Genomic DNA, 23384 nt, shown 5'->3' on the forward strand with positions numbered 1-23384 from the left:
CTTGATCTTTCCCATCCTCAGCTATGAGATTGCCGCTCCACTAGGCGGAAACTAAGTCCCCGGTGCTTGGGAGCCACCGATTCCACGCCGTAATGAAAATTTCGGCCCCAAGCCACGCTTGGACGATGTAGTTACGGAGTAGTTATGTAGTTGCTATGCGACCGCAGGCTCGCCCGAGACTGAGTTGGTTTGTCCACACACTCTATGAACAACACTGCAACTACCAGTTAACTGCTCCATAGTGACTATTTATAGTGACTATGTTCACTAGAGGTGCTTCATTGTATCACAAACCCTAATTTCGTTTACATATTCGATCGATTTACGTTGAACTGGCGCAAAGAATGACCCTCCTTAAACGGGCTCGGATAGTCCCGAGCTGGGAATCCATTGCACATATGCCCTTGAAGATTCGATCTCCATCGCTGTCATCGCCCATTATATCCTCCATCAGAACTTTCCGGATGAGCGTAAAGTCATGTTTACAAGAGAAACCGCGCGTACTCCCACTCAGTGGCTTTAAAACAATCGAGGCAGATGAACTAGTCGAAGAGGAAGAATTACCCGGCTATCAGGCCAGCCATTTCTATCCTGTACATCTGGGTCAGGTTTTTCAGGACCGTTATCAGGTCCTGGCAAAGTTTGGTTTTGGTACTTCATCAACAACATGGCTGGCGCGGGACCTACAGTATGTTACCAGTGTGAATGCCATCATCAAATCAGCTGTACTTATTTGACAATTACTGGCAGAGATCATACATATGTTGCACTAAAGGTCTATGTACACCCATCATTGGTTCATCGTGAGCTGCCTATCTACAAGCATCTAGCTCCACATCTCAATAAGAACCTACATCGCGGACAGCATAATATCCGTCGATTACTAGACTCGTTCAAAATTAGCGGTCCTGATGGAAACCATGTTGTTCTTGTCTTTGATCCTGCACAAATGAGCCTTCGTGACATGCGCCTAGTATTTTTTCCTGATGGATTTGCACAGAATTTTGTTCGGGGTGCCATTATTGAGCTTCTGAAGGCTCTAGATTTTTTGCATAGCCATGGAGAAGTTGTTCATACCGGTAAGAGTCTTTTATCTTCTACTGTCATTTCTTTTTCTCCGCCAACTAAGGTCTTGCAGATGTACATCCTGGAAACCTGCTTTTGGGTGTTTATGATAACACCTTGATGCAAAAGCTTGAAAAAACGGAATTTTCAGCTCCAGTTCGACGCAAACCGATCTCTCCCACCCGAACTATATATCTCTCTCGTCTGGTACGGCCCGATGTTGGGCCTATGCTACTCTCTGACTTTGGCGAAGCCAGGATTGGCCCAGGGCCACATTCTGGTGACATCATGCCTCTGGAATATCGGGCTCCGGAAACTCTTTTTTGTATAGACTGGAACTATCCTGTTGATATCTGGAGTGTTGGCCTTACTGTAAGTTCTAGGCATTGTCATATGCTTATTTCTGCTCTGGCAAAATTTCATAATTGTTTCTACTATAGGCGTGGGACCTCTTTGAATCAAAAAGACTCTTTACAGCCCGTGATGAAGATGGTGATTTGTATGACGCTGCTCATTTTGCTCAGCTGATCGCTGCTTTGGGCCCGCCACCACCTGAATTTCTGGCCAAAAACCCGGAACGGAGAGCAGACTTTTGGGATGAGGAAGGTGGGTGCAGCCCTCTCACAATAGACCACGTACTGATACGTTTGATATTCTTAGGTCGCTGGCTAGGCCTTGCGCCTATACCTGAAGGCCGAACACTAGAGGCTCTTGAAACCAAACTGGATGATAAATCAGGGTTCCTTAAATTCATCCGGAAAGCCCTCACCTGGATGCCTGAGCAACGAGCAACGGTTAAAGAGCTTTTGGAGGACCCTTGGCTACTTGGGGACGATAGAACCAAAAGCAGTTAGTGAAGAATTATGGTACCCTAAGAGGCTCCTCGGGATGTTCACATAGTAATGCTCATGGAATCACGATGTTTGGCTGTCTTTGTTTCTTTAGGCCGCTGCTAATGGACTAGATTGCGGAGAACATCTCTCGCTGTTGGTCTGGTACTACGATATCTTGTTGTTAGAATGTACGGATTACATCGAGCTCAATCCCGAAATATTATTGAATGATGTAAAAGCAGCTTCTCAAAAGAAAAATGTGGCTGTTGATTTCTTAGATATTGGGAGAGCTGCTCGGTTTTACAAAATTCCGATATGGTTCCGAAAATTGCTGACTAACAGTGATTTTTGAAAAAAATTGAAATAAAAAGCAGGACGCCAGATGAATTTCACTAAATGGCAGGATCTGGCGTAAATAAACGGTCTGGATTTCTCAAAATTTCCACGCTATTTAGTAGTTCTGAAAGCTCGAGGACTCGAAGGTACGCTGAGGGTGGTCCGTGGACGAGCGGGCGTAATCCGAAGGCAGAAAGTGTTAATCCGCAGGCAGAAAATGTAGTAATCGAACAAAGTGACAAGTATTCTTTAAGGGTTTTAGGTACGGAGTATAATCCCGAGAAATCTGGTTTTTCTTCGGGTACATTTTTATCCAACTATCGAGTATGAAGTCCAACCACAAACGCCTTTCACCATTGTTCCGGGTATCTAGTACGGAGCACTTTTAAGCGTTAAAGTCGTCATATACAAAAGCATTTTGTAATTCTTATTTTTTATCTTTCTTTCCTCCGCCCAGCAACTCCAGATGGCCGGCTTTTTCGGCGAGATTTCGTTCCATTTTAGCAGTAAGACCGGCCGACAGTTTCTGGAAAAACGACAGCGAGTCCATCAGCATACGTTTCCTTCTGATAAGAAGAAAGGCTGATAAGAAGGGAAAAACAGGCCTGCAGTTACGTACTTTATTTAATTTCTTTTGCTTCACAAGGGCTGCTTTTTTGGGTGCGATTGTTCGGGCGCCCTTTTTCGGGTCTAGGGCGGACCGCCTGGAGAGCGAGTTCTCAGTCTTCGTTCGCTATTGCTCAACAAGTTCTAGACAAACCTTTTGGTAGCCGATGAGGCCGGCTTCGCCTTCTTCAGAGCTCCTTGCGCCATTGCTCAGCAGTGAGCCAGATGCTGACAAGAGATCTGAGCGGTGCTGAATCAGATTTCGGTAGCGTCTCTTGGGATGGGTAAGGCTGGGTTTCCACACTGTACTCCGTAACAAGCATGTATGTACCCGTCAGGTACCGCCGTTCAGCCAGACAACGCCCACTCACATGGCAGTTGAGGGGGTAGGATGCGCACCAAGACGGTGGTGACGGGGATACGCGGCTGGTGGGATTCAATGGCGGGTCTTGGCAGGCACCTCAGCAACGCCCACCACAAGCGACTGGCCGGCACAAACAAACACCGCTCGCTGCTGCAGGCCAGAACACAGAGCAGCGGCGCATCCAAGAGAGCTGTGGGCTGGTTCGTCTTATTGCTGCTGTGTCATTATTACATTCTTTGCTTCAGTCGGCTGCTGGCCCCCGCGTGCGCAGGACGGCTATCCTGGGCTTTCACAAGGGCAGATCTGTTTGCATGCCAACACGACCATTCCTCGGTTCGCGGACAATCCGCCCGCGATTGTCGCTTGTGCTCCTTATTGACCAATAGTCCAGCAGCGCGTTATTTCGGACGTAAATCTGGGACGCGATATGGAGACGTCCCGGCGCCTAATACTATTGCGACCTCATTTACCAAAATATGGAGACCAGCGGCTCCCCAAGCGCAGACCCCTTTTATTCTTCGCATAGCCCGCGACGACAACTTTCCTCTCGCTGGACAAATATCTCGTCCTCCACGCCTGGTCGACCGTCGAGTACGTCGCCTGTTTCACGCTCCCCAGAGACCCGCTTTAGCCGGCAGAATCGACGACTCCGCTTACGACATGCTGGCTTTCGTGGCGGACTGATAACCTCTACTCAACCAATAGCCCCCCAATTTGCGACCTGGAGAAGTTTATCTGGAGGCGCAGTCTGTGGAGAAAATAAAGATGGCGATGGCTCTGTAAAACGGGCAAGTGGTCAAACGCACTGGAGCCATGATTCGACCTCGAATGCCTCATACAACAGTCAGAAGTCGATCGTTTTACAGGAGGTACAGAATTTAACTCAACGACGAAACCAACATCCTTCGCGTCCCCTGGTTTCTACAATCTTCCAAGACGAACCGGTAGTTGCCGACTCCATACCCGGCCCCTTTTACAATAGTAGCCGCCCCAAAACACCACTTCTCGAACCCTTCTCTCCGGAACCAGCCATGAAACCGAAAGATACCTCATTATCGATGCGCAAATCCTCCTTCGCGAGCATACATCGCCAGAAGCGCCAGAATTCCTTCGGACGAACCATCAGCCACGGGACGTCTCGTTATATAGAACACCTGGAGTCCCAATTGGCCTCCATCCACCACACCGAGTCTGGCACTTCTCCCGCCGGAAATAAGTGCGCCTCCAAGTACAAGGCATTGAATGCCGAACATAAAGTGTTGAAACAAGAGTTATTAGAATGGGAGGAGCAATTCGAAACAAGAGTAAAGGACGAATTGGCCTTGATGGTCGATCGAGAATCGCAGCTACGATCCAAGCTGCGTACATTAGAGCGGGAGGTCGAAACTAAGGATAATAAAATTCGAGAGCTTGAATGGGAGGCGGAGATGGATCGCCAACGGTTACGAAACCTTGAAGCCGTCAATTCCACCAATCGAAGTCTTGAGCGCAGGGTTGATGTCTTGACAGGCCTCCTTGCACAGTCTCCAGGAAGACCAGAATCCGACTCTAGACCTAGTGCTGTGAGCGATGATGTTCCCTCAGCGGATGAGCCCGTCCGCCGAACTCCCAGGCCAAAATCAATGTTTTCTCGAATACCTTTGTCGCCGGTCCGGCAACCAGTGTTCCAGCCACTGGTAGCGTCTGATTCAAACGCCCAAGCTGTTGACACTGGCCTCAATGCGACTAGTGAAATTCCAGAACTCGATATCGACTATCAAAAAGAACCTGACGAGGAAAAACCCGCCTCCGAATTTGGAGACCTTGATTCTGGCATGGGTGATTCGTGTTCGTTGCCATCGTCCCGCTTTGAGGGGTCTCAACGACTATCCATGATATCCTATTCTTCTAGCTCTTCATTATGGGGAACCTCGTTTCCTCTTCCTCTCGAACTACCACGGCGACCCAGAAGGATGCGACGATTTCCGTCTGGGTCATGTACTCTAAAACCGTTAATCCTACCCGCTACTTCTTCTCTTTTATCGCCATCAAGTCCGAATTTTCATCCTATCAGCAGTAGCTTTTATCCCTCGTCGCATTCACGCACACACTCAACGAATGATTGGCACAGCCCGTCAGACCCTATGCATGTACATGATGAAACCCTCAGTGCTTTGGAGGAGTATTCAGATCACTTTCAATCTTTCGAGGAGGCGATGTCGGGTCATTCCTTGCCGGGCATAGAGGATGTTTCGGGTGATGATGAAGAATTTCATAGTAGCCCAGATCTAAGTTTATTCACGAAGGACCGATTACATCCACCAGGATTTTTCGAGACACCCACCCGCGACCCTTCCTCTTCGCCTGATCCGTTAAAGAAGCTACCATCGTTTACGACAACTGGTGGCTCCCGATCAACGGCGGCCATGACTGTTATACAAAGAGGCTCTTATCGCCAACCACGCCGGCGCTTAGATCAAGAACTTTCTCCTGGCTCCGAAGATAGCCCTCTCACGACGAAGCACGTTTATTTAGCTAATCGAATTGCTGATATTACGTTAAAAGATGCATCTAACTGTTCTCATTGGTTTCGCGATATTATTTCTGGTTCAATAATCCTAGCAAGACGTATAATATCACGAGCTTGGCACTCAAACTGGAAGAGGATAGGAAAACTTCCTTGGTGGGTCCTTGGACTCATATTAGGCGTACAGAGGAGGAATGACTGGTTTAAGCGCTATGCTAGAGATCAGACCATGTGGCTATCTTTGTATCGCAGCCCCTCCGCAACAAGTGACGGTTTTGAAGGCACACAGGATTACACTGGATATGACCATTCAATCCTTCAGACCCCTCCACGGACCCGCCTGTCGATACAGGAATTGACCAGAGGGCCTAAACTCGACTCTTCGGGGTCTGAACGTAATGAGCAAGGAACCGACTCTTACGAGGTTGCACCTTTAAGGCTGTGGGCCAAGTTTTCACTGGCGATAGCGCTTGCAATTGGATTGGCCATTAAAGATGGGCCAGCTTCCCTGATGTGTTCGTGCGCTTCGACACCTGACGATCCTGATTGTCCGTTCGTGAATAAACGGAGATTTTATCCTATTATTCAAAACGAATCGCGTATGTACGAGGATTTTCACAGTGGCGAAGGTGACTGATTATGTATGTTTTATCTTTCGCCCCGAGCCTAATAGTGATCGGTGACCCTTGCATTGGCATTTCTCATTGTCTTTTTTTCTATTACATTATTGCATTTTTTGGTTGTCAGTTGAGCGCACAGGGCCTCCCCCAGAAAAAGAAAAAATAATCCTATATCCCTTCCCCTTAATGAATATCATGAGAATGATGATGGCAATGATAATAATGAAACGGTGTTTAATCTGCTTGGAGGTTCTTGAGTGAACGGCAGCCCTGCTTTCTGCCCAGAATGTCCATAGAATTGTATATTGTACCTTCAAGCTGAAACAAAAAGTAGATTGTATACTTATTGGAATATTCAATTGAAAATGACATCTTGTTTTGTTGCTCAAGATTCCAGAAATTAGCTGCAAGAATATGTAAATTTCCGTGCCGCATCGCTCCCCCTGACACTTTGAAAAGATCCCAGGTACACCCTGTCAGCTACACTGTTCTAGCCGTATGCGTTTCAAAACAAGATGATGAAAAAATGAATTGATATTGATTCTGAAACATGACAGATCAAACAAAATATGTAAATGAATGGAGTAGAAGAGTGGTGTACATTGAACAGGGCGATTGGGATGTATTTCACAAAAACAGAGACCGATCTGCAAACACATTGTTCCTTTGTCGGACTGAATCATTTTATTTTTGCACTGTTTGGTGTTCTTTCATGCAGGTTGTGTGACGTGTGAAGGAAGGGCTGTCCCCAGTGATCGGCAGCGCACCACGAGGCCAGTCGAAACCTGAAGAATTCAACAGATCTGCAAGGCTTTAATGACGACGCATATCAAAATGAGTATTACACGGTCAAGTAAAAACAAAAAATAAGGCGGAAAGCTAAGTCAATGAATTGGAATTCCGTTTCCAGCACCTGTTCGTGAAAGTAAATACATACAATGAAAACAAATAGAGAATACAAAAAAAGGCAAGGGTATTGAGGAAAGCTTGCTCCCATCGAATCCATAATATATGAACTTCCATACTTAAGAAAAGAATCCCAACCGGTAAAAAATTAGCCCATTGCTTTCCATTTTATATTGTAGTGAAAAGAAATAAAATATTCCGTAGCCGCCTTTCAACCGAAAACGGTTCCGTCCAAGACAGCCGGGACGAAGGGTTGTATTATAAGAAAGGACAAAAACAGAACGTGTCTCATCAAGGTCTAAGGCTCTCAGGCGCTTTTTGAAGAAAAATGACATTAGAAGGCGAGAGTAGCCGTCGATTTAGAAGGCAAAGACGGCGGCCATAGCGAGCAGAGCAGCTCCCAGGCCAACGGTGTTGCGGCCCGCAGCACCCTCAAAGACTGGAGGAGAGGATGGGACTGGGGTGGGAGTGGCACGGTAGGTGGTGGGCGCAGTTGGGCCGGCAGAGCTGGCAGGGGCGGTGCCGGTTGGGTATGGAGCAGACGCGCTTGAGGTGCAGATGGTGGTGGTGATGGTGGTGACTGGGAAATGCGTAGAGTACGAGACAGGGGCGCTGCTGCTTGGAGCGCTGCTGCTTGGGATTGGCTCAATGACGGTGCGGGAGACGGAGATCGAGGACTTTGGTGGCGTGGCGCCGCCCTTGATGCCGAACTGGGTGGACCATTGGTAGGCGCCGGTTTTCTGGTCGACAATCAGGAGGCCATAGTGAGTCACATCGACCTCGAGGGAAAGGGAAGGAGTCCACTGGAAAGTGCCGGTGTTGGCAGTGCTCTCGACAATCACCGACAGAGGCTTGATGTTCTGGCTTGGGCCACGGAGCAGAGTAAGGGACACGGGCCCGTCACTTGTTGGCTGCCAGGTGATAGTGTAGGACACGCCGGCTTGGACCTGTTCCTGCAAGCCGGGACGGGAGATGGGATTGCCGCTGGGAGGCTTGGAGTAGTCGGGCTCTTTGAGAGCGGAGGCGACGGCCACAAGGGCGGAGAGGATGACGGCAGAGAACTTCATGGCGACGGTAGGTCTGCACTGGCGTCCGCGAGAGAATAAGATATTAGAGTATATAGATATAAAAGGCGGAAGGCCGGTAAACGAATGAAGGATATAGATCCTCGGATTGGGTCAAAAGAGTGACTTGGGTAGGGCAAAAAGAACGGTGGGAAAAGAGCGTGTTTAAAGGAAGAGAGAGAGAGAGAGGAGAGAAGAGGAAGAAAAGCGCAGACGGGCGAAGGAAGAGAAAAGGATGCGGGCGAAATGAGCCGGTGCGGAGCTGAGCCGCATGGTCTCCTTTTCCGGGCTGACGCGCCTTGCCGCTCCGGGGCTAGTGCGGGATCCGGCGCTAGGCCGTGCTGGGCTAGGCGCGTGCCGCCAAGAGTCGACGCGAAATGAGATGGAAACCGCGGGCCAATCAGCGCGCTTCCCACGTGTTTGCGGCGGGGGTCCCCCCGCGTGCTGTACGGGCGTGGCGGTACGGGACGCGTACGGTACGGTACGGCCGGTACGGTGCCTGGCGGGCGAGTCACGTTGGCATCACGGGCCCCCGACCGCGCCCGCGGCCCATCCATGCTCAGCAGCGTCGCACCCTGCCTGGCATGCCCTCCCCGGTGGTTGCTTGCTCGGGTGTTCGCTGCGCAGTGCGACGGGCAGCCGTGTGACGCTGTCGCAATGTAACTTTGCAGTCCAAGGCTCCCGTGTCTAGTCGAGGAAACACTGCCCTGGCCTGGCCGCCAGCCAAACCGTGGTTGGCGCCGGCTGTCTCACCTCCACGCCGCGTGCCCCTCGCCGCATGCGGGTGTGCCTTCGCCATCATCAGGCAGCTCACCGCGGGCGCGCCCAAGGACGGACCGCCCGGAACTTCGACGGCCAGCAGCATCGGTCCCGGCAGCCCGCCGCCATATCCGCCAACGTCCTCCGGGAAGCACTCAGATGACTCCTGCTCATGGCCCTGCCCTGCCGTGGCCCCCAGCTGTCCGCGAAATCCCTGAGTCGAACCCTGCTTAGACGGCTATACGGGCGAAATACGAAGCTGACCAGAGCTGGTCCTTTTTGTTCACCTCTCTGTGCAAAAAAGCCTGGGAGCCTCGTCACTGCGTGCCCACTCGCAGTCCACCGCTTATCGCCACCAATCAGGCCCGCTGCGGAGCTGCGCAAAATGACCAAAATCTGATAGTTCGAAAAGCTTTTCTGGGCCTGCGCGCCTCCTTGAAAATTTGCGCTCCAGAGCAGCCAGACAATGGGCTAGAGCATCGTTGACCGCAGCGCATGGGCCTCCCTCTGTTTGGGATAGGGCGTAGTTTTCTCTGAAGGACCGAGTACTCCGTACTCCGAAGGAGCCTGGCGTTCAAACCCTAAGCTCGGCGTGCCAGCTGGTCTTTTTGTTATGTCTGCTGGAAGACGTATTATTATTTTACATAACTGTGGTGTCCCAAGCGTATTTAGAGCAGCTGTCACCACGGAGTACGGAGTACAGACCCCGTAAAGTTGGACGAACGACACTCTCACAGTCCCCTTGCATGCCTGGACTCACCGGGCTGTGTAAAGCATCGGCACCCAACGTCAAATGTCGTCGTGACTGTCATGGTCCTTATGTGAGATTATTTATGTCACAGAACAATGATAATAATAATCATAATAATCATAATTTCATACTCCATTTCCGTAATAACACCCCTGCTTGTTCTGTTTGCACCGTGACATATTATTTTCCGCTCACGGCTGGGCACGTCGGGGTGGGATTCTATTTCTACCAGGATGTCGAGGCGCCCAACTGTTAACAACCTGGGTATAACCAACTCCGCATAGGCAAGGGATTATTGATTCTTTCTCCGTTATTGCTCCGTATTTGAGACTTCTCTGACATGACTCCGCCTTTCAAGCATACTCGGCTGACTCACACCAGGTAGTCTTGTCGTCCGTGGTCTAAGCATAGGTGGCCTTAGAAGCGACTCGTACCAGAAGAAGACAATAATGCGCTCCGTACTCTACGCGCCGTGGTTTCTTTCACATCGGCGACCCTTCGACTTTCTGTGCCTAGATTAGCCATCTCCCGCCAAGGAAGACCCAAGGCAGTATCACTTTTCTTCAAATATCTTGGAAGTTCACCGAGACAAAGATGAAAACGCCTGGAGCCCCGAGGACTCAACAATGGCGTGTTGTACGGAGTACATGGCATGCGGTTTGGCGCTACCCTTCTTCCAATCCCATCCCTTGAACCGCGCGCAAAATATTGTGTGCTTGCGTGTACTCCGTATTAAGAACTCCCATGTAGGTACGGAGGATAACCCGCTCCGTGCTGAGAGCTCCTGAAAGTCTAGAATGGCCCCCCAAGAAGGACCAAAGCCAGAGGAGACGGCAAGCCGTGTCAGAGAAACGCCGACTCGGGTCCTTTCTTTCAAAACAGCAGGAATTGTCTTTCAAGAAAACTGCAGGATGTGTTATGTATTTTCAGGGGATCGAGATTGACTAGTATCTCCAACCTGCGCCGGGGCAATCGACTTCGAGATGTTATTACTTCGTGCAACCATCCGTTTGTCGACTCGCTCGGCTTTCTTCAGTTCGTATAGGAGTTGCAAAGCCTGGGCCTAACAAATTAATAACATCGGACTCCTCGAAGCTGCCTTTGAGGATACGAAAGTCGAAACCCTGGGTAGAATGCGGTACCTATGATACGTACGGAGTAAGTTTAACTCAAATTGAATGATAATTATCAGCGATGTTAAGTATGCCGGAGTAATATCGTCAGGGGTCCACTCGGAAGTGTTACTTTCGGACTTGACGATTTCATGGAGAGATGGATGCTCCTTTTTTTGGTCGGATATTATTCTCTGACCTCCTGAAGTCCTGGCAGGTGTCGGTTCAGACAATAACTGTATGGGGGTGTTTTCTCCAGGCTGATTGCCGTGCTTGCCAATGGTATGGGATTCTTGCGCCATTTTCTAGGCTGTCGAGGAAATGCCTTTCGCTCAACATATGTACCTTCGTTGATTTAGTGAATGCTATCAGCAATGGCTATTACTGCACCTTCCTAAATGCCGTTCTCTTTTCTCGAGCGCGTGCTGAGCCCTCACCATGGCGAACCGACCCAGAGGCAGCATTGCGAACGATGATGTGACATTGCGAAAGCGGTACTTCATATCCTAATGCCTCTGAATGACAACCGTGTCGAAATGACTTAAAGAAGGTATGATGAAGAGTCCTTTTCTGGAATGCCTGAACATCGTCTGATTTCATTGGGTCACCCAAACAGAGTTCGATACCAGAAATTTGAATTGAAAAAAAAAGGATCAAGGATATCTCTGAGTTGCGGGGTCAAGCGTGTACATATGTACACGGTGCGAGCTCACTCCATTCTGCCCCAGCTTCGATCACCTTCCCCGCCGTTTCGTCTAAGAATGACATGGCCATGGCAAAGACATGAAAAACAGATTCCTCGATAGAGGAGGATGTTACCTAATGTATTGAGCAGTCGTTCTGTGGACCCTGAAGAAATGGCGCTCACCGGGTGCCGATGTATGCGTGCAGGTATATTGTTTGTGTTCATACTTTTTGGGAAATGAAACCACTGAGCCAAACAGCAGATCGTTTTAAAAAATTATTTCCGCGCACTTTGCTGCAATTTGTTCTATGAACTGATTTTCCTTCCATTCTGACAACTATCCTTTGATAATTGAAGGAAGAGACAGAGCAGAGGAAGGCCAGCATAGGCGCCGTTCATCGCGCTTCACGGATGAACAGGGTTGAACTTTGGTTCCAAACGCATGTATCTATGCCCTGTTCAAACATGTTTGGAACAACAGACTTGTTGCAGGGATAAAAAATGAACAGTTGATGCAAACTATACTCCATACAGGCAGGCATGCTGTTAGGTGTTTCAGAGTGTTGCTGAGGCAGGTGTTGATTTTCACAAGATAAAACAAGACAAGATGAGACAAGCATAGGCTAGTTAGTTTTCCCAGGGAGCAGTCTGCAACTAATGAATAACAACATGAGCCACAGGCCTCCTACTTCATGTCAAAACATGCAGAGTACTCGATACAGAGCTATGTACTCCGTACCGAGTACATACGTACACCAACCTACTATTTTCTCACGCTTCAGGATATTACTCAACCATCCTAATTATCCATCCAGGTAACAGTTTTTGTGGTCAAAAACTCGTTTAACCCGCTCGTACCGCCGAAACGGCCGAACCCGCTTCTCTTAACACCGCCGTGCGGGAGGCTGGGCTCGTCGTGAACGGTGAGCGAGTTGATGTGTACGGAACTGCGAGCGACGGGTATCATGAGCATCCATAACAGAATCATCTTTTGACAGAATCGTTGAGTTACTGTCTTTAAGTGAAATTACTCACCCTGATTCAATCTGCTTCGCTACTCGTAATCCTCTGCCTAAATTTGATGTAAACACGGCCGCAGAAAGGCCATATTCGACGTCATTGGCAAGCTCGATGGCTTCGTCCTCCGTATCCACGACAAAGAGTGTGACAGTAGGGCCAAATGACTCTGTACTATGAATGTCCATCTCTGGTGTGACGTTCTCAACAATAATAGGCCGCATTCGGGTATCTGTCGACTCGACTTTATGAGGGTCCCCATGCACAAGACCAGCCCCCTGGGCCAATGCGTCTGAAACGAGCTTCTTATTCTTCGCTACAGGAGCGGCACTGACAAGCACCGGGGATGGAACGTTATCATGGTACATCGACTTCATCGTGTCCACTAAGAAGGAACGAAATTTCTCCGCGACGCTTCGTTGGACAATTATCCGCTCAGTGGACATGCAAATTTGACCAGACTTTCGGGGAAGAATATGATGTTAGCAAGCATAAGACTACAAGGGCAGGATGTGCCAGCATACATTCAAAAACGCGCCAAGGACGCACTGTAGTGCTGCTTTGTCAAGCTCCGCATCATCAAGCACAATCGAGCTTGCCTTCCCTCCTAGCTCCAATAAAACCGGCTTGATATACTTGCCCGCAGTTGCTGCGACAATGCTGCCCACGTTCGTGCTTCCTGTAAAAGTAACTTTGCGCACAGCCGGGTGCGCGATCAAGGCAGTTGTAACCTCGGCAGCATCTGCAGGCTGGTGGTAGATCACGTTAAGACAGCCATCGGGCAAGCCGGCCTCTCGAAACACATCTGCAATACCCCAGTACGTCTTTGGTGAAAGCTCTGACGCCTTCAGCACCACTGTATTACCCGCCATCAGCGGAAGGAGAATGGCACGGAGGCCCAAGGGAAATGGGGCATTCCTGTATAACCGTCAGGGAATTATTATGACGGCAGCTAATATATGCTCGAGACTACTCACCAGGGAACAATGCTGAGCACCACACCATAAGGAACTTTGTAAATAATTGCGCTCTGGCCATCATCCAGCGTCTGAGGCACCACACCTTCTATATTGGCTGCCCTCCCAGCAATATCCATTATTGACTGATAGCCTACATCGAAGGTGAGGTCAGGAAATGGCCCTGATGCGCCAGTCTCTTCAGTACAGTAGCCAAGTAGCTCATCCTTGCGGCGGCGATATATCTCTGCCACCCTCAGTATGATATGTTGGCGCACGGCGGGCTTGGTCGCGGACCAGCTCTTGAAGGCGGCATGGGCGGAATCCACGGCGCGGGTGGCATCATCAGTCGAAGCGCTGCTGCACTGGTGGAGTGGCTTCGCGTTGACCGGACTGTTCACGGTGAAGGTGGCGGGCGTGATGACATCTCTGTTATCCAGAACAAGAGGCACAGTGTAGCCGGCCATTCTGAAGTGGTAAAGCTAGTTTAAGAGACGTCTAGCAACGATGGGCAGATAAGGTCGAGAGCGAGGGCGAGAAAGCACAGTGGGGATTCGAGACGGGGCGCATCAAGGCCAAATAACACGCGGAGTGGAGGCATACCACGAGCCGAAGACGCTGCACGTACCCGAGGAAGAGTGCCACAAGCCTGTCGGTCCAGCCTGCGGGCCATATTCGACTGGACGGTCTGCTAGTCATCTGCTTCAACAGTCCGGAGAGTGGTTTCGGCGTCCTCAGCATCCACGGTCGATGCCAGCTTTGTCAGCCACCGAACGAGGAGCCATCACGCAACCCTCGTGTCGACAGTGCGTTCTGCGGGCGGGCTGCAGCCTCAGCACGGTTCATCCAGCCGGACAGGTGGGATCTCGTCGTGGGCCGCTGGCTGCTCCGTGCGAGGAAACATGGTCGCGACAGTTGATGGCGGGCGACAGTTTGGTCGGCCAGCGGCCCCTTTTCCCGCCGGCGCGCCACACGAGGGGCTTCGAGCAATGGGAACCAGCGGGCCACCGGAGCTGGCGCAAAGGTTGTGACGTCTGCTGGGACGGTCCAGAATATCCAGCGATATGCTGTTCATCCCCTGCCTGGTTGGGCAACTGATCAGCCTGGAGATCAGCAGCACGGCGCGTCCGTGGTACGCTGCCCGACCCAATCCTACCGCTCGATGGCGGGCCAAGCTAGATGTCTGCTGGCACTCCCCCACACTCGATCAGATGGCTTGTGAAAGATCTAAAAGTGGGCAGACGAGGCAACACGGCCTCTCCTTTCCGGGAACCCAGGGCTTTATAAGCCGGACATGGGTCCGCTGGGGATGGCGACGCCGTCTCTCCTGACTGCAGCAGGTTTAGGAAATCAGGGTTTGCCATAGCCATACTGTGCAGAAAACCACCAGAATGAAGATGAAACAGCTGCTCAGCAGCTTGCTGCACTTGTCCCTAGTGGCCGCATCTCCCTTTATGTAAGAACCCCTCTCTCTGCCTGCGGGTTGGTTCTTTGTCTGACTGTTTCATCTCTCCAGGCAACCTCGCGACAATGGCCTGGTCGGCGGTACCAAGATTCGCGGAGTCAACTTGGGGGGCTGGCTTGTCCTGGAGCCGTGGATTTCTCCCTCGATCTTCGAGCAGGCAGGGCCCGGCGCTATAGACGAGTTCACCCTCTGCCAGATCCTGGGCGCTGGAGCGCGCGCGCGCTTACAGGCGCACTGGAACTCCTGGATCACAAAGGATGATTTCGTGCGCATGGCTGCGTCTGGCTTGAACTATGTTCGGATCCCTATTGGGTACTGGGCGGTAATCAAGCTCGATGGAGAGCCGTATGTCGACGGTCAGCTGGATTTGCTGGACAAGGCAATCCAGTGGGCGCGAGAGACTGGAATAAAGGTTATGATTGACCTCCATGGAGGTAAGTAGCTTCATTCAAAGACCCTTTTCATCATATATTGCAGCACGTGCTCACTCCTCTGAAGCCCCGGGGTCTCAAAACGGATTTGATAACAGTGGACGTCGTGGTGACGTCAAATGGGGTACTGGCGACACAATAAACCAAACCCTCAGAGCCGTTCGTGGTCTTGCCGAACGCTACGCCAAAATCACCGACGTTGTCACGTCCATCGAGTTGCTCAACGAACCTGCACCCCAAAACGGAGTCAATCTAGATCAGCTCAGGCAGTTCTATAGGGATGGCTGGGGCACTGTCTGGGACAGCAATCAGCAGAATACGCTTGTCGTGCTTTCTGATGCCTTCCAAGATCCACTGTCCTGGAACGGCTTCATGACTGCCGCCACCGGTATGGTCAATACCGTCTTGGATACCCACCACTACCAGGTCTTCGACCCTGCGCTCGTCGCTTGGAATATCGATCAGCATGTCCAGGTGGCCTGCAACTTTGGAAAGGAGAAGGTCTCTAAAACGGACAGGCCCACCATCATCGGTGAATGGTCCGGAGCCTTGACTGACTGCGCCAAGTATCTGAACGGCCGCGGTAGGGGAGCACGATATGACGGGAGTTTCCCGGACTCGAAATATATTGGAAGCTGTAATGGAAAATCTGTCGGGTCTGTGCAAGCTCTTCCTGATCAGGATAAGCAAAACATTCGACGCTTCATTGAGGCCCAGCTGGATGCGGCTGAGATGGGTGCTGGTTGGGTATTCTGGACCTGGAAGACAGAGGGTGCGCCGGAGTGGGACATGCAGCAGCTCATGCAGCAAGGAGTATTCCCGCAGCCATTGACTGACAGGAGATTCCCAAGGTGCTAAGAGAATTCGAAAAGGGAACTAATATGGAAGCAGGGCTTTTTTTTTTTTTTGGAGGGAGTTTTGGGCACTGCATCACTTGGATGCCGGAGGGGCGATATTTGTTATTATTCGAAGCGTCATGATACCTCTCGGAACTAGACTAGTTAACTAGCTAAAGTAGAATGCTAGGCCGATATAATGCCCATTTAGTAGTTTAACCATCTATTTGGACTTACAAGGTTTATTTTTCAAGTACCGCACAGCTCGTAAAAAAGGAAGAGTATGTAAGAAGGCAAAGCCGTGATACTCGTCAAAACGCCAGTCAATTCCAACCCTGTTAATGACCAGAACGACCACAAGATGCATGGAATGCAAAGTTTCAAGACTAAACACGGCGATGGCTAGAAAACGCCCAGTTTCGCAAATTCATTGACTACTTCCTTATCCACATTGACCAGCCATTCTGCATTAAACTGATCAATACCACCGCAGGCTCCAACCAAAGCACGGATGTGTTCAGTAATGTAATCACGTATATTAATTCGATGAACCGGATCGGCAAGTGACCACGCCCGGCGGCGAGTAGTTTCGGGTGGCTCATTATCCTGAAATTTTCCTTCCGGGCTATATGCATTATTGTTGTTCACACTAATCAGATAATCTCCGCGGGTATTTTCCGAATCTGCTGTGGGGTCGGAAAGCTCAGTGATAACATCAGTCCAGATACTCAAATATGATTGAAGGTGGTTCAGAAGGTAAGTGGGGGGTGGTGAGGAGGGTCCGTTTATGGAGAGAAGATGTGTCAACGCGAGAGTGTGAAGTTTTTTCATTGTGATATCGCCGATGCTATCAAAGTGGAAGAACCATTCTGTTAGCATCCATTTGAATGTCTCTTCTTCGGAGATGGGTTCTGTCACGGCTTTGATGGCCGTAACAAAGACTCTTGGGTTGGCGTATGCAAGTCTTGCAAGTATAGAAAAATGATCAGTCTCGGCCACCCCATCGATAGCGGAAAACCTTTTATTTGGGCCGGTGGATAAACTCGACTCATACGCCTGGTGCAGGCCGGCTAACAAAGTGTGTAGGAAACGGCTACTAATAAATGATTCTGCAATCAGCACATAAGTCTGCTCATCCTCATTGGGAGAAGTCTCTCCAATCCGGATTAATGCCGACGCAAGGTAGGGGACCAGTCCAACACGTGGACGAACGTTCGGGCCCAAGAAAGGCTCTAGGGCTGTAAGAAGTCGAAAACGAACGTGGCCGTCTAGGAATTCTCTAGGTGCCAAAAGAATATAGCCTTCAACCACCTCAAGGGCTTGCCGAACACTTTCAGTTCCAATCTCAAATACTGGAAATAGAGTGGGAAACAGTCCAAGAAGATGTGCACTAGCGGGGGCTGGAGTTTGCGCGAGTACTGCGCACCATAAATCAAGAGACTCTTCTAATAAATATACAAGGGATTCCTATCAAAGTTCATTAGAGAAAGAGCACATTTGTAAAATGGTCGGAGGGATACGTACAGATCCTGGTTCTACGGATTTCTGAATCAGTGGAAGGACCAGCGGGTGGTACCTCACAGATTCGTGTTTCATCGAGTGAATTATTGAGGATAGGAGTGTTAATATCGCTTGCTTCATCAAATGCTCATCTCCAGACTGCTCCCACAAGGAAGGTAGTGTAGTGACTATTTGGTCCGCATATGGGGCAATCTGAGAAGTATATTAGCTCATTATGTCAAAGATCATTCCTAGAAAACTTACATGGTCCTCCATTTTCACCACCACTACCCTTACAGTCTCTAATAGCGCCATTTTCGTCTCAGGCAACATGACCTCTTGGATTAAGCTCATTAAGTATTGTAGAATCGGAGTGATAAAGGGTAAAAACCCTTCGGCGGTAAATTCGTAAGGGTCCAGGACTGACCTCAACTGACGGCCAGCTGTAACTCTTACGACTTGGTCATTATGGGGGTCATCTTTGTTAAGCAGATGCTGGAATATGCGGTAAATAGCTTCTCTATCCAAGTCTCCCGGTTTTATTGGCATCCACTGGCCAAGAAGAATAGCAATCCTCCGGCGAAGAATATTGTACCCTGGCTGTTGAATTTGCACTTCTGGGATAAGCGTAGTTAATAAAAAGGCATTGAAATCCAAAGGTTTTTCTAAACACGCTGCCGCTAGCCCAACAGCAGAGTAAAGAGAATCTTTTAGCAGTACATCTCGATTTTGTGGGGCTATTAGATCGTTAGAAAATTGGGCTTCGCATGACCTAATCACTGTTAATGAACTCACTTGCATAAGAATAGAACACGTTCAAAAGTTTAGGAACCAGTAGTCCTTTGAAGTGTATTATGAGATCGAGAAATAACTTCTCGGCACACGAGCGAATTGAAAACTCCCAGGCATCTGAAATTTCCTCCTCTCGCTTTTCCCATTCTTCAGGCTCCTCTTCCCACTCCCGCAAGTCGCTGGCTCGAAAAACAAAAAAACGGGTAACCAGAAGCTCCATCACTTGAATAACAAATTCTTCTTGGAACAGCTGTGTTTTGATCACTTGTACTGCCGATGCCCTTTCTTGCTTATCTTCAGCACGTTGATATTTAAAAGTCTGAGCTGGATAAAATGCAAGTTTAGCACACGCCCTAAGTAATATAAGGCCCTTTAGCGCCAACTTCTCAGAGAGGTTCCATTCGTCACCGTCGGCATCGCCATTGGTACCGATTTTCAACTGAGAAAGATCCGTAGTACCATATGTCTTGCCCGATTCAGTAACGAGAGACCAATAAAATTTAACCGTATCAGTACACTGAGGGAGCAGAGCAAATGCAGCCGGGTGCTCTTTAGCCATGGCTATGTGAAGCTTTGACAATTGAAGAACATGTTTGCTGATCGACAAGACAAGCCGAGGATCCGTACTGGCAGGCTTCTGGTTGGAAATTGTAATAAAATTTGCAAAATGGGTAAGAGTGAGATCCCAAAATTGCTGAACATCAGAGTCTCTGTTAGGATACTCATACCCTGATATTATCAAACGACGAATGATTTTCAAAGCGGCCAAGCTTTGTTCACTGACTACCACAGCTTCAACGCCACTTACTCGGCTTCCATCTAAGAAATTGAATACGTTTTGTACTTGTTGAAAGTAAACAGTAGCAAGAATGCGAAAGAGCTCCGGTGTCATTGACTGAAATCCCTTACGAATCCGCTGTAACCGGCCGGTAGATAGCTCTTTGACAACTTGAAGAATAATTAAAAGAATACGCGAAAGATGTAACGGGTTGGCGCCGGGCTCGATAGAAGAGCGAAGTAGCTGAGTGATTTTTGTGACCGCGTCGGGCCTGCGAAAAAACGTATCAGTAATAAGCTTCTCTGCGATCTCACACTGACCCGCAAACTTGCCATTCTGAAGGAAATTCATAGCGTAGTATTTTTGCTATCATCAAAGCATTGTGGAGAGCAAGATGGGCAGCCGGCTCTACAAACCCTGCATCTAAAGCCCTGTTTTTTATCCGTTCTTTTATGTGTGGTTTCAATGCACTGCCACAGCAATTAGTTATGCCCATATCTAGCGAATGTGAAGGCATACTTGGGCGACGTCTTATGCCAGTATTTATCAACGCCGTTCTTAAGTTGGAGGACGGAAAGGTAGCGAGCTTGATCCGGAACAGAGTAGTCAGTGAATATATCCTAAAGAGTGGGCAGTTAGCTTCATATTGAATTTAAATATTACGCCGGAGATAATACCTGTAGGAGAGTATAATAGCTAGCTTCCTTTTCCCAATTTTGTAGCTGTTGGGCTCCTGTCTGGACCTGGATTTGGGTGTTGGATGAAGCGGAAATTAGAGCATTGAAGATAGCCTGGCGCGACAACGGATTTGCCTCTCCTTGAACTTCGAATATTGGAGGCATGGTAGGCCACCAACAGTGAAGGAGAGCAACGAGGTTTGGGGAGTTAACTGCGAATTAAAGGTTCATTTCTTGGGTTTGGAGATAGTTTGTTTTGCTAAACTCAACCCCACCAGTGACCTCAGAAAAAGTGTTTGCAGCCAGTGACGCCAAAAATGCCAATAATGAAACTAAAAAACGCACAAGCCAACTGCACATGAACTGTAAATTAGTTAGCTAACTTCATTGTGTTGGAAGAACAGAGTTACTCCCTACGCAGTACGGAGTACAAAATAATGAATCAAAGCTATGAGACGGAGATGAAAGTCTAGATCTTGATGGGCTTCACGCATTTCCCTCCACACTAAACCAATTGCAGAATGGCACCGGCAGCTATAGGGACACCAGCGATGTTAATACCAGGTCCTATCAAGCTGTAAAAGGTGGCAGAGGCGGGTCCTCGGCCCCATGCTATTCCGCAGGGGCAGGGATGATATCCCGTCGGCCCCAGTTCTTCCCATTTCAAATACAGTCCATGCTTTCCCTCCACTTGATTATCATGAGGAAATTGAACTCACTCAGATTTCAGCCAACATGGTCGTCTACATGGAATTCTCAATCCAAATGTAAGTAGAAGTCTCTACAAAAGCGCATTAGACAATCGATACACCCCTGAAAAAATTTGAGAAATTGAATATCCAATGTTATCAGGGTATTTTGTTGCGGAAATGCGGTCCTCCAATAGAAGAGTACAATCAGGAAAAACGAGTCTTCAGGGGAAACAGAATACAAATACTTGGAAAGTATAGGACTAGACAATGCAGTAGTAGAATGATGGGGGCGGTCTAAGCCTTTGGTTGGATTGCCCCAAGCCACGGCTCAGCAAGCAACTCCTTCGTCGTTTTCCGCTCTTCGGGATCAATTCTCATTAGTGACCGTAGGAACATGACAAATTCTTTTTTATCTTCTTCATGCAACTTTCCGAGAAAGAATTCCGACTCCAAAGCTGGGCGCTCAAGTGATGGCGAATCTTTAATTCTCCCTTCGCTATCAAAATACTTTTGAACAAGCTCTTGATCGCCTTTTTCCAGAAGTGATTTTGGAAATGGTCCGAAGAAATCTACAATTTCTTGAAGATGATACCGGACTTGATAATGGCCATCCGGTGGGCCTCTCCCGCTAAACATTCGAACAGCGCGAAATACTTCTAATACAACAGCCCCAAGGTTCCAAAGATCCGTGGTTGGGCCCCAAGGGGCGTTTATTAGTACTTCTGGAGCACGAAGAGCTACAGGCTGGATGAGCTCTGTAAGGTGAGAATTAGTCCAGCTCGCAACACCCCAGTCGCCCAACGCAATTTTAAACTCTCGGATCTTTGTTCCGGGCCGGAAGTAATCCCACTTCAGAGGCTGGATTTGAATGCTAGAAGGGTCAGTTGACGGGTCAAAGGCAGCTGGGTCGGCCGGGTTGTTTGGCAAATATAACTCTGAAATTAATGAGTCATCCGGTATTTGGACAAAGATATTATCTGGTTTGATGTCTAAGTTTTGAAGTTAGGAACGTGGCGAACAAAACGGCAGGAAACATAGGATATACCAGTGTGAATGACACCATGTTCATGAGCATAATCTAATGCCAGAAGAAGTTGAATTGTGAAACGGCGCATAATCTCATTAGGGAGCGCATGATCTTCAAACCAAGTTCCAAAGCTTCGAAGTGTCTCGCCCATCACCATAAAGACAAGGCAGACATGATTTCCGTTAGGGCCATTATGTTCAAACGAATCAACCAATGTCGAAATGTAAGGATATCCAAGGTGTGAAGGGTCAGCATCTCGTAGATGCTCAAGTATCTCGCGCTCAAATATATTCTTTGACCCCCCATAACAATCAGCACTCAAAACCTTTAACGCTCTAAAATTTCCTTCTCTAAATACTAATATCAGCAAATGATGACCCAGTATAATTAGAGCAAACCAACCTATTTCGGACAAGCCATACAGTGGAATACCCTCCGGAACCAATTTTTCTTAGTACTTCATATTCTCCATTATACACTTCTCCCAAATAAACAGGATGGAAACCACCAGGACAATACACTTCAGGCCCTTCGCCGCTAGCAGGCTGATCTTGAGAGGGTATCTTGAGATTGTCCTACTAGATTTAATTTGAAGTTCGACGATAATTAAGTGGTCAAAATGAACTCTTTCTGCCCCACTAAACTGTTGATACCCATTACCCAATCTAGGCTCCGATATCCAGATAAACCTTGTTATATAAGCAATTTAACGTAACGGTGAAGCTTATTCAGCCAAGACGGGTGTCCCCGAACTTTAGCTCACGCTTTGAAAAACGAGTGTACGGAGTACTTCGCACGGAATATTTGTCCACTACTGTTTCTCCCAATTCCACCGGTGTTAATGATAGCAAGGTTCAGGTACGGGAAAGAAAATACTTACATCGATATAGAGCACTTTATAACAGTCTACTATAATCTCGATTCTTGACCTCCTAACACAGGATGAGCTGATCGATTGACAATTATGGTTAAAACGACGACCACATTAATGTCCTCCGGTAGGATTATGTCACTAGATCACAGATTCTTTTCACTAGCTTCTGTTGATCCAAATAGTCGTAGTGACTATCCGGCCAAAGAATGGCCATCCTAGTCAAGGTCCAACGGATCAGTTATGCTCTTGTATGCTATTCCATAGCCGAGACTGATTGAATGCAGGGGTCTCCTAACAAATGGAATACTTCGAAAACTTTCTCAAGGACGAACGCGCAATAGCACGGAAGCCACGTACTGAACAAAGCAACAGACTTGTAAGCAAGTTTGATCGGAATGCTGGTCGTGTGCTGTGGTAGTATAGAGGTAGTCCGACCAATAGATACAGAAGCTAAAGCTGTCATAATTGAGGTTCAGCATGATTAAATAGTATGAATGTATAAGCTCTTTATCAAGGAGTATAAGACATCGACGCAATCACGGGCAATTTATGAATATATTATCCAATGCCATTAGTTTTTACTTCGACCAGTAAACACCAATACTTGGTCTTCAAAACTGGTATCCAATCGCTGGCTAACTGCTCAAAAAGGGGACAAATGCTCTTTGACAAATGACTGGAGTCTAACCTACAGGTGGTACTGCTTGACTCTAAGAAATATATAACAGCAAA

At 48.5% G+C, this 23384-nt stretch overlaps 7 protein-coding genes across 7 annotated transcripts; 3 read left to right on the forward strand and 4 right to left on the reverse strand.

Annotated features, from left to right (window-relative positions):
- Nucleotides 1-344: 344 nt before the first annotated feature.
- LOZ57_001201 (uncharacterized protein) lies at nt 345-1919 on the forward strand (the record flags this gene model as incomplete). Its single annotated transcript, XM_049250293.1, has 5 exons — nt 345-688; nt 751-1079; nt 1139-1437; nt 1506-1671; nt 1726-1919. The coding sequence occupies 5 exons, from the start codon at nt 345-347 to the stop codon at nt 1917-1919; spliced, it is 1332 nt and encodes a 443-aa protein (XP_049110653.1).
- A 1761-nt stretch (nt 1920-3680) lies between these two features.
- Nucleotides 3681-6347, forward strand: LOZ57_001202 (uncharacterized protein; the record flags this gene model as incomplete). The annotated part of the gene is made up of 1 exon (XM_049250294.1): nt 3681-6347. One exon carries the CDS (start codon nt 3681-3683, stop codon nt 6345-6347), a length of 2667 nt encoding a protein of 888 aa, XP_049110654.1.
- Nucleotides 6348-7595: 1248 nt separating this feature from the next.
- On the reverse strand, nt 7596-8303 carry LOZ57_001203 (uncharacterized protein; the record flags this gene model as incomplete). Its single annotated transcript, XM_049250295.1, has 1 exon — nt 7596-8303. One exon carries the CDS (start codon nt 8301-8303, stop codon nt 7596-7598), a length of 708 nt encoding a protein of 235 aa, XP_049110655.1.
- Nucleotides 8304-12406: 4103 nt separating this feature from the next.
- On the reverse strand, nt 12407-14047 carry LOZ57_001204 (uncharacterized protein; the record flags this gene model as incomplete). The annotated part of the gene is made up of 4 exons (XM_049250296.1): nt 12407-12554; nt 12643-13085; nt 13149-13542; nt 13602-14047. The coding sequence occupies 4 exons, from the start codon at nt 14045-14047 to the stop codon at nt 12407-12409; spliced, it is 1431 nt and encodes a 476-aa protein (XP_049110656.1).
- A 1269-nt stretch (nt 14048-15316) lies between these two features.
- Nucleotides 15317-16334, forward strand: LOZ57_001205 (uncharacterized protein; the record flags this gene model as incomplete). Its single annotated transcript, XM_049250297.1, has 2 exons — nt 15317-15479; nt 15544-16334. The coding sequence occupies 2 exons, from the start codon at nt 15317-15319 to the stop codon at nt 16332-16334; spliced, it is 954 nt and encodes a 317-aa protein (XP_049110657.1).
- A 380-nt stretch (nt 16335-16714) lies between these two features.
- LOZ57_001206 (uncharacterized protein) lies at nt 16715-20224 on the reverse strand (the record flags this gene model as incomplete). The annotated part of the gene is made up of 7 exons (XM_049250298.1): nt 16715-17779; nt 17837-18025; nt 18077-18549; nt 18608-19653; nt 19703-19852; nt 19902-20002; nt 20060-20224. The coding sequence occupies 7 exons, from the start codon at nt 20222-20224 to the stop codon at nt 16715-16717; spliced, it is 3189 nt and encodes a 1062-aa protein (XP_049110658.1).
- Nucleotides 20225-21045: 821 nt separating this feature from the next.
- On the reverse strand, nt 21046-22435 carry LOZ57_001207 (uncharacterized protein; the record flags this gene model as incomplete). Its single annotated transcript, XM_049250299.1, has 4 exons — nt 21046-21740; nt 21797-22128; nt 22181-22353; nt 22418-22435. The coding sequence occupies 4 exons, from the start codon at nt 22433-22435 to the stop codon at nt 21046-21048; spliced, it is 1218 nt and encodes a 405-aa protein (XP_049110659.1).
- Nucleotides 22436-23384: the final 949 nt, after the last annotated feature.

The sequence above is a fragment of the Ophidiomyces ophidiicola genome (assembly GCF_022830035.1).
Source record: "Ophidiomyces ophidiicola strain CBS 122913 chromosome Unknown scaffold_3, whole genome shotgun sequence".
NCBI lineage: Eukaryota > Fungi > Ascomycota > Eurotiomycetes > Onygenales > Onygenaceae > Ophidiomyces > Ophidiomyces ophidiicola.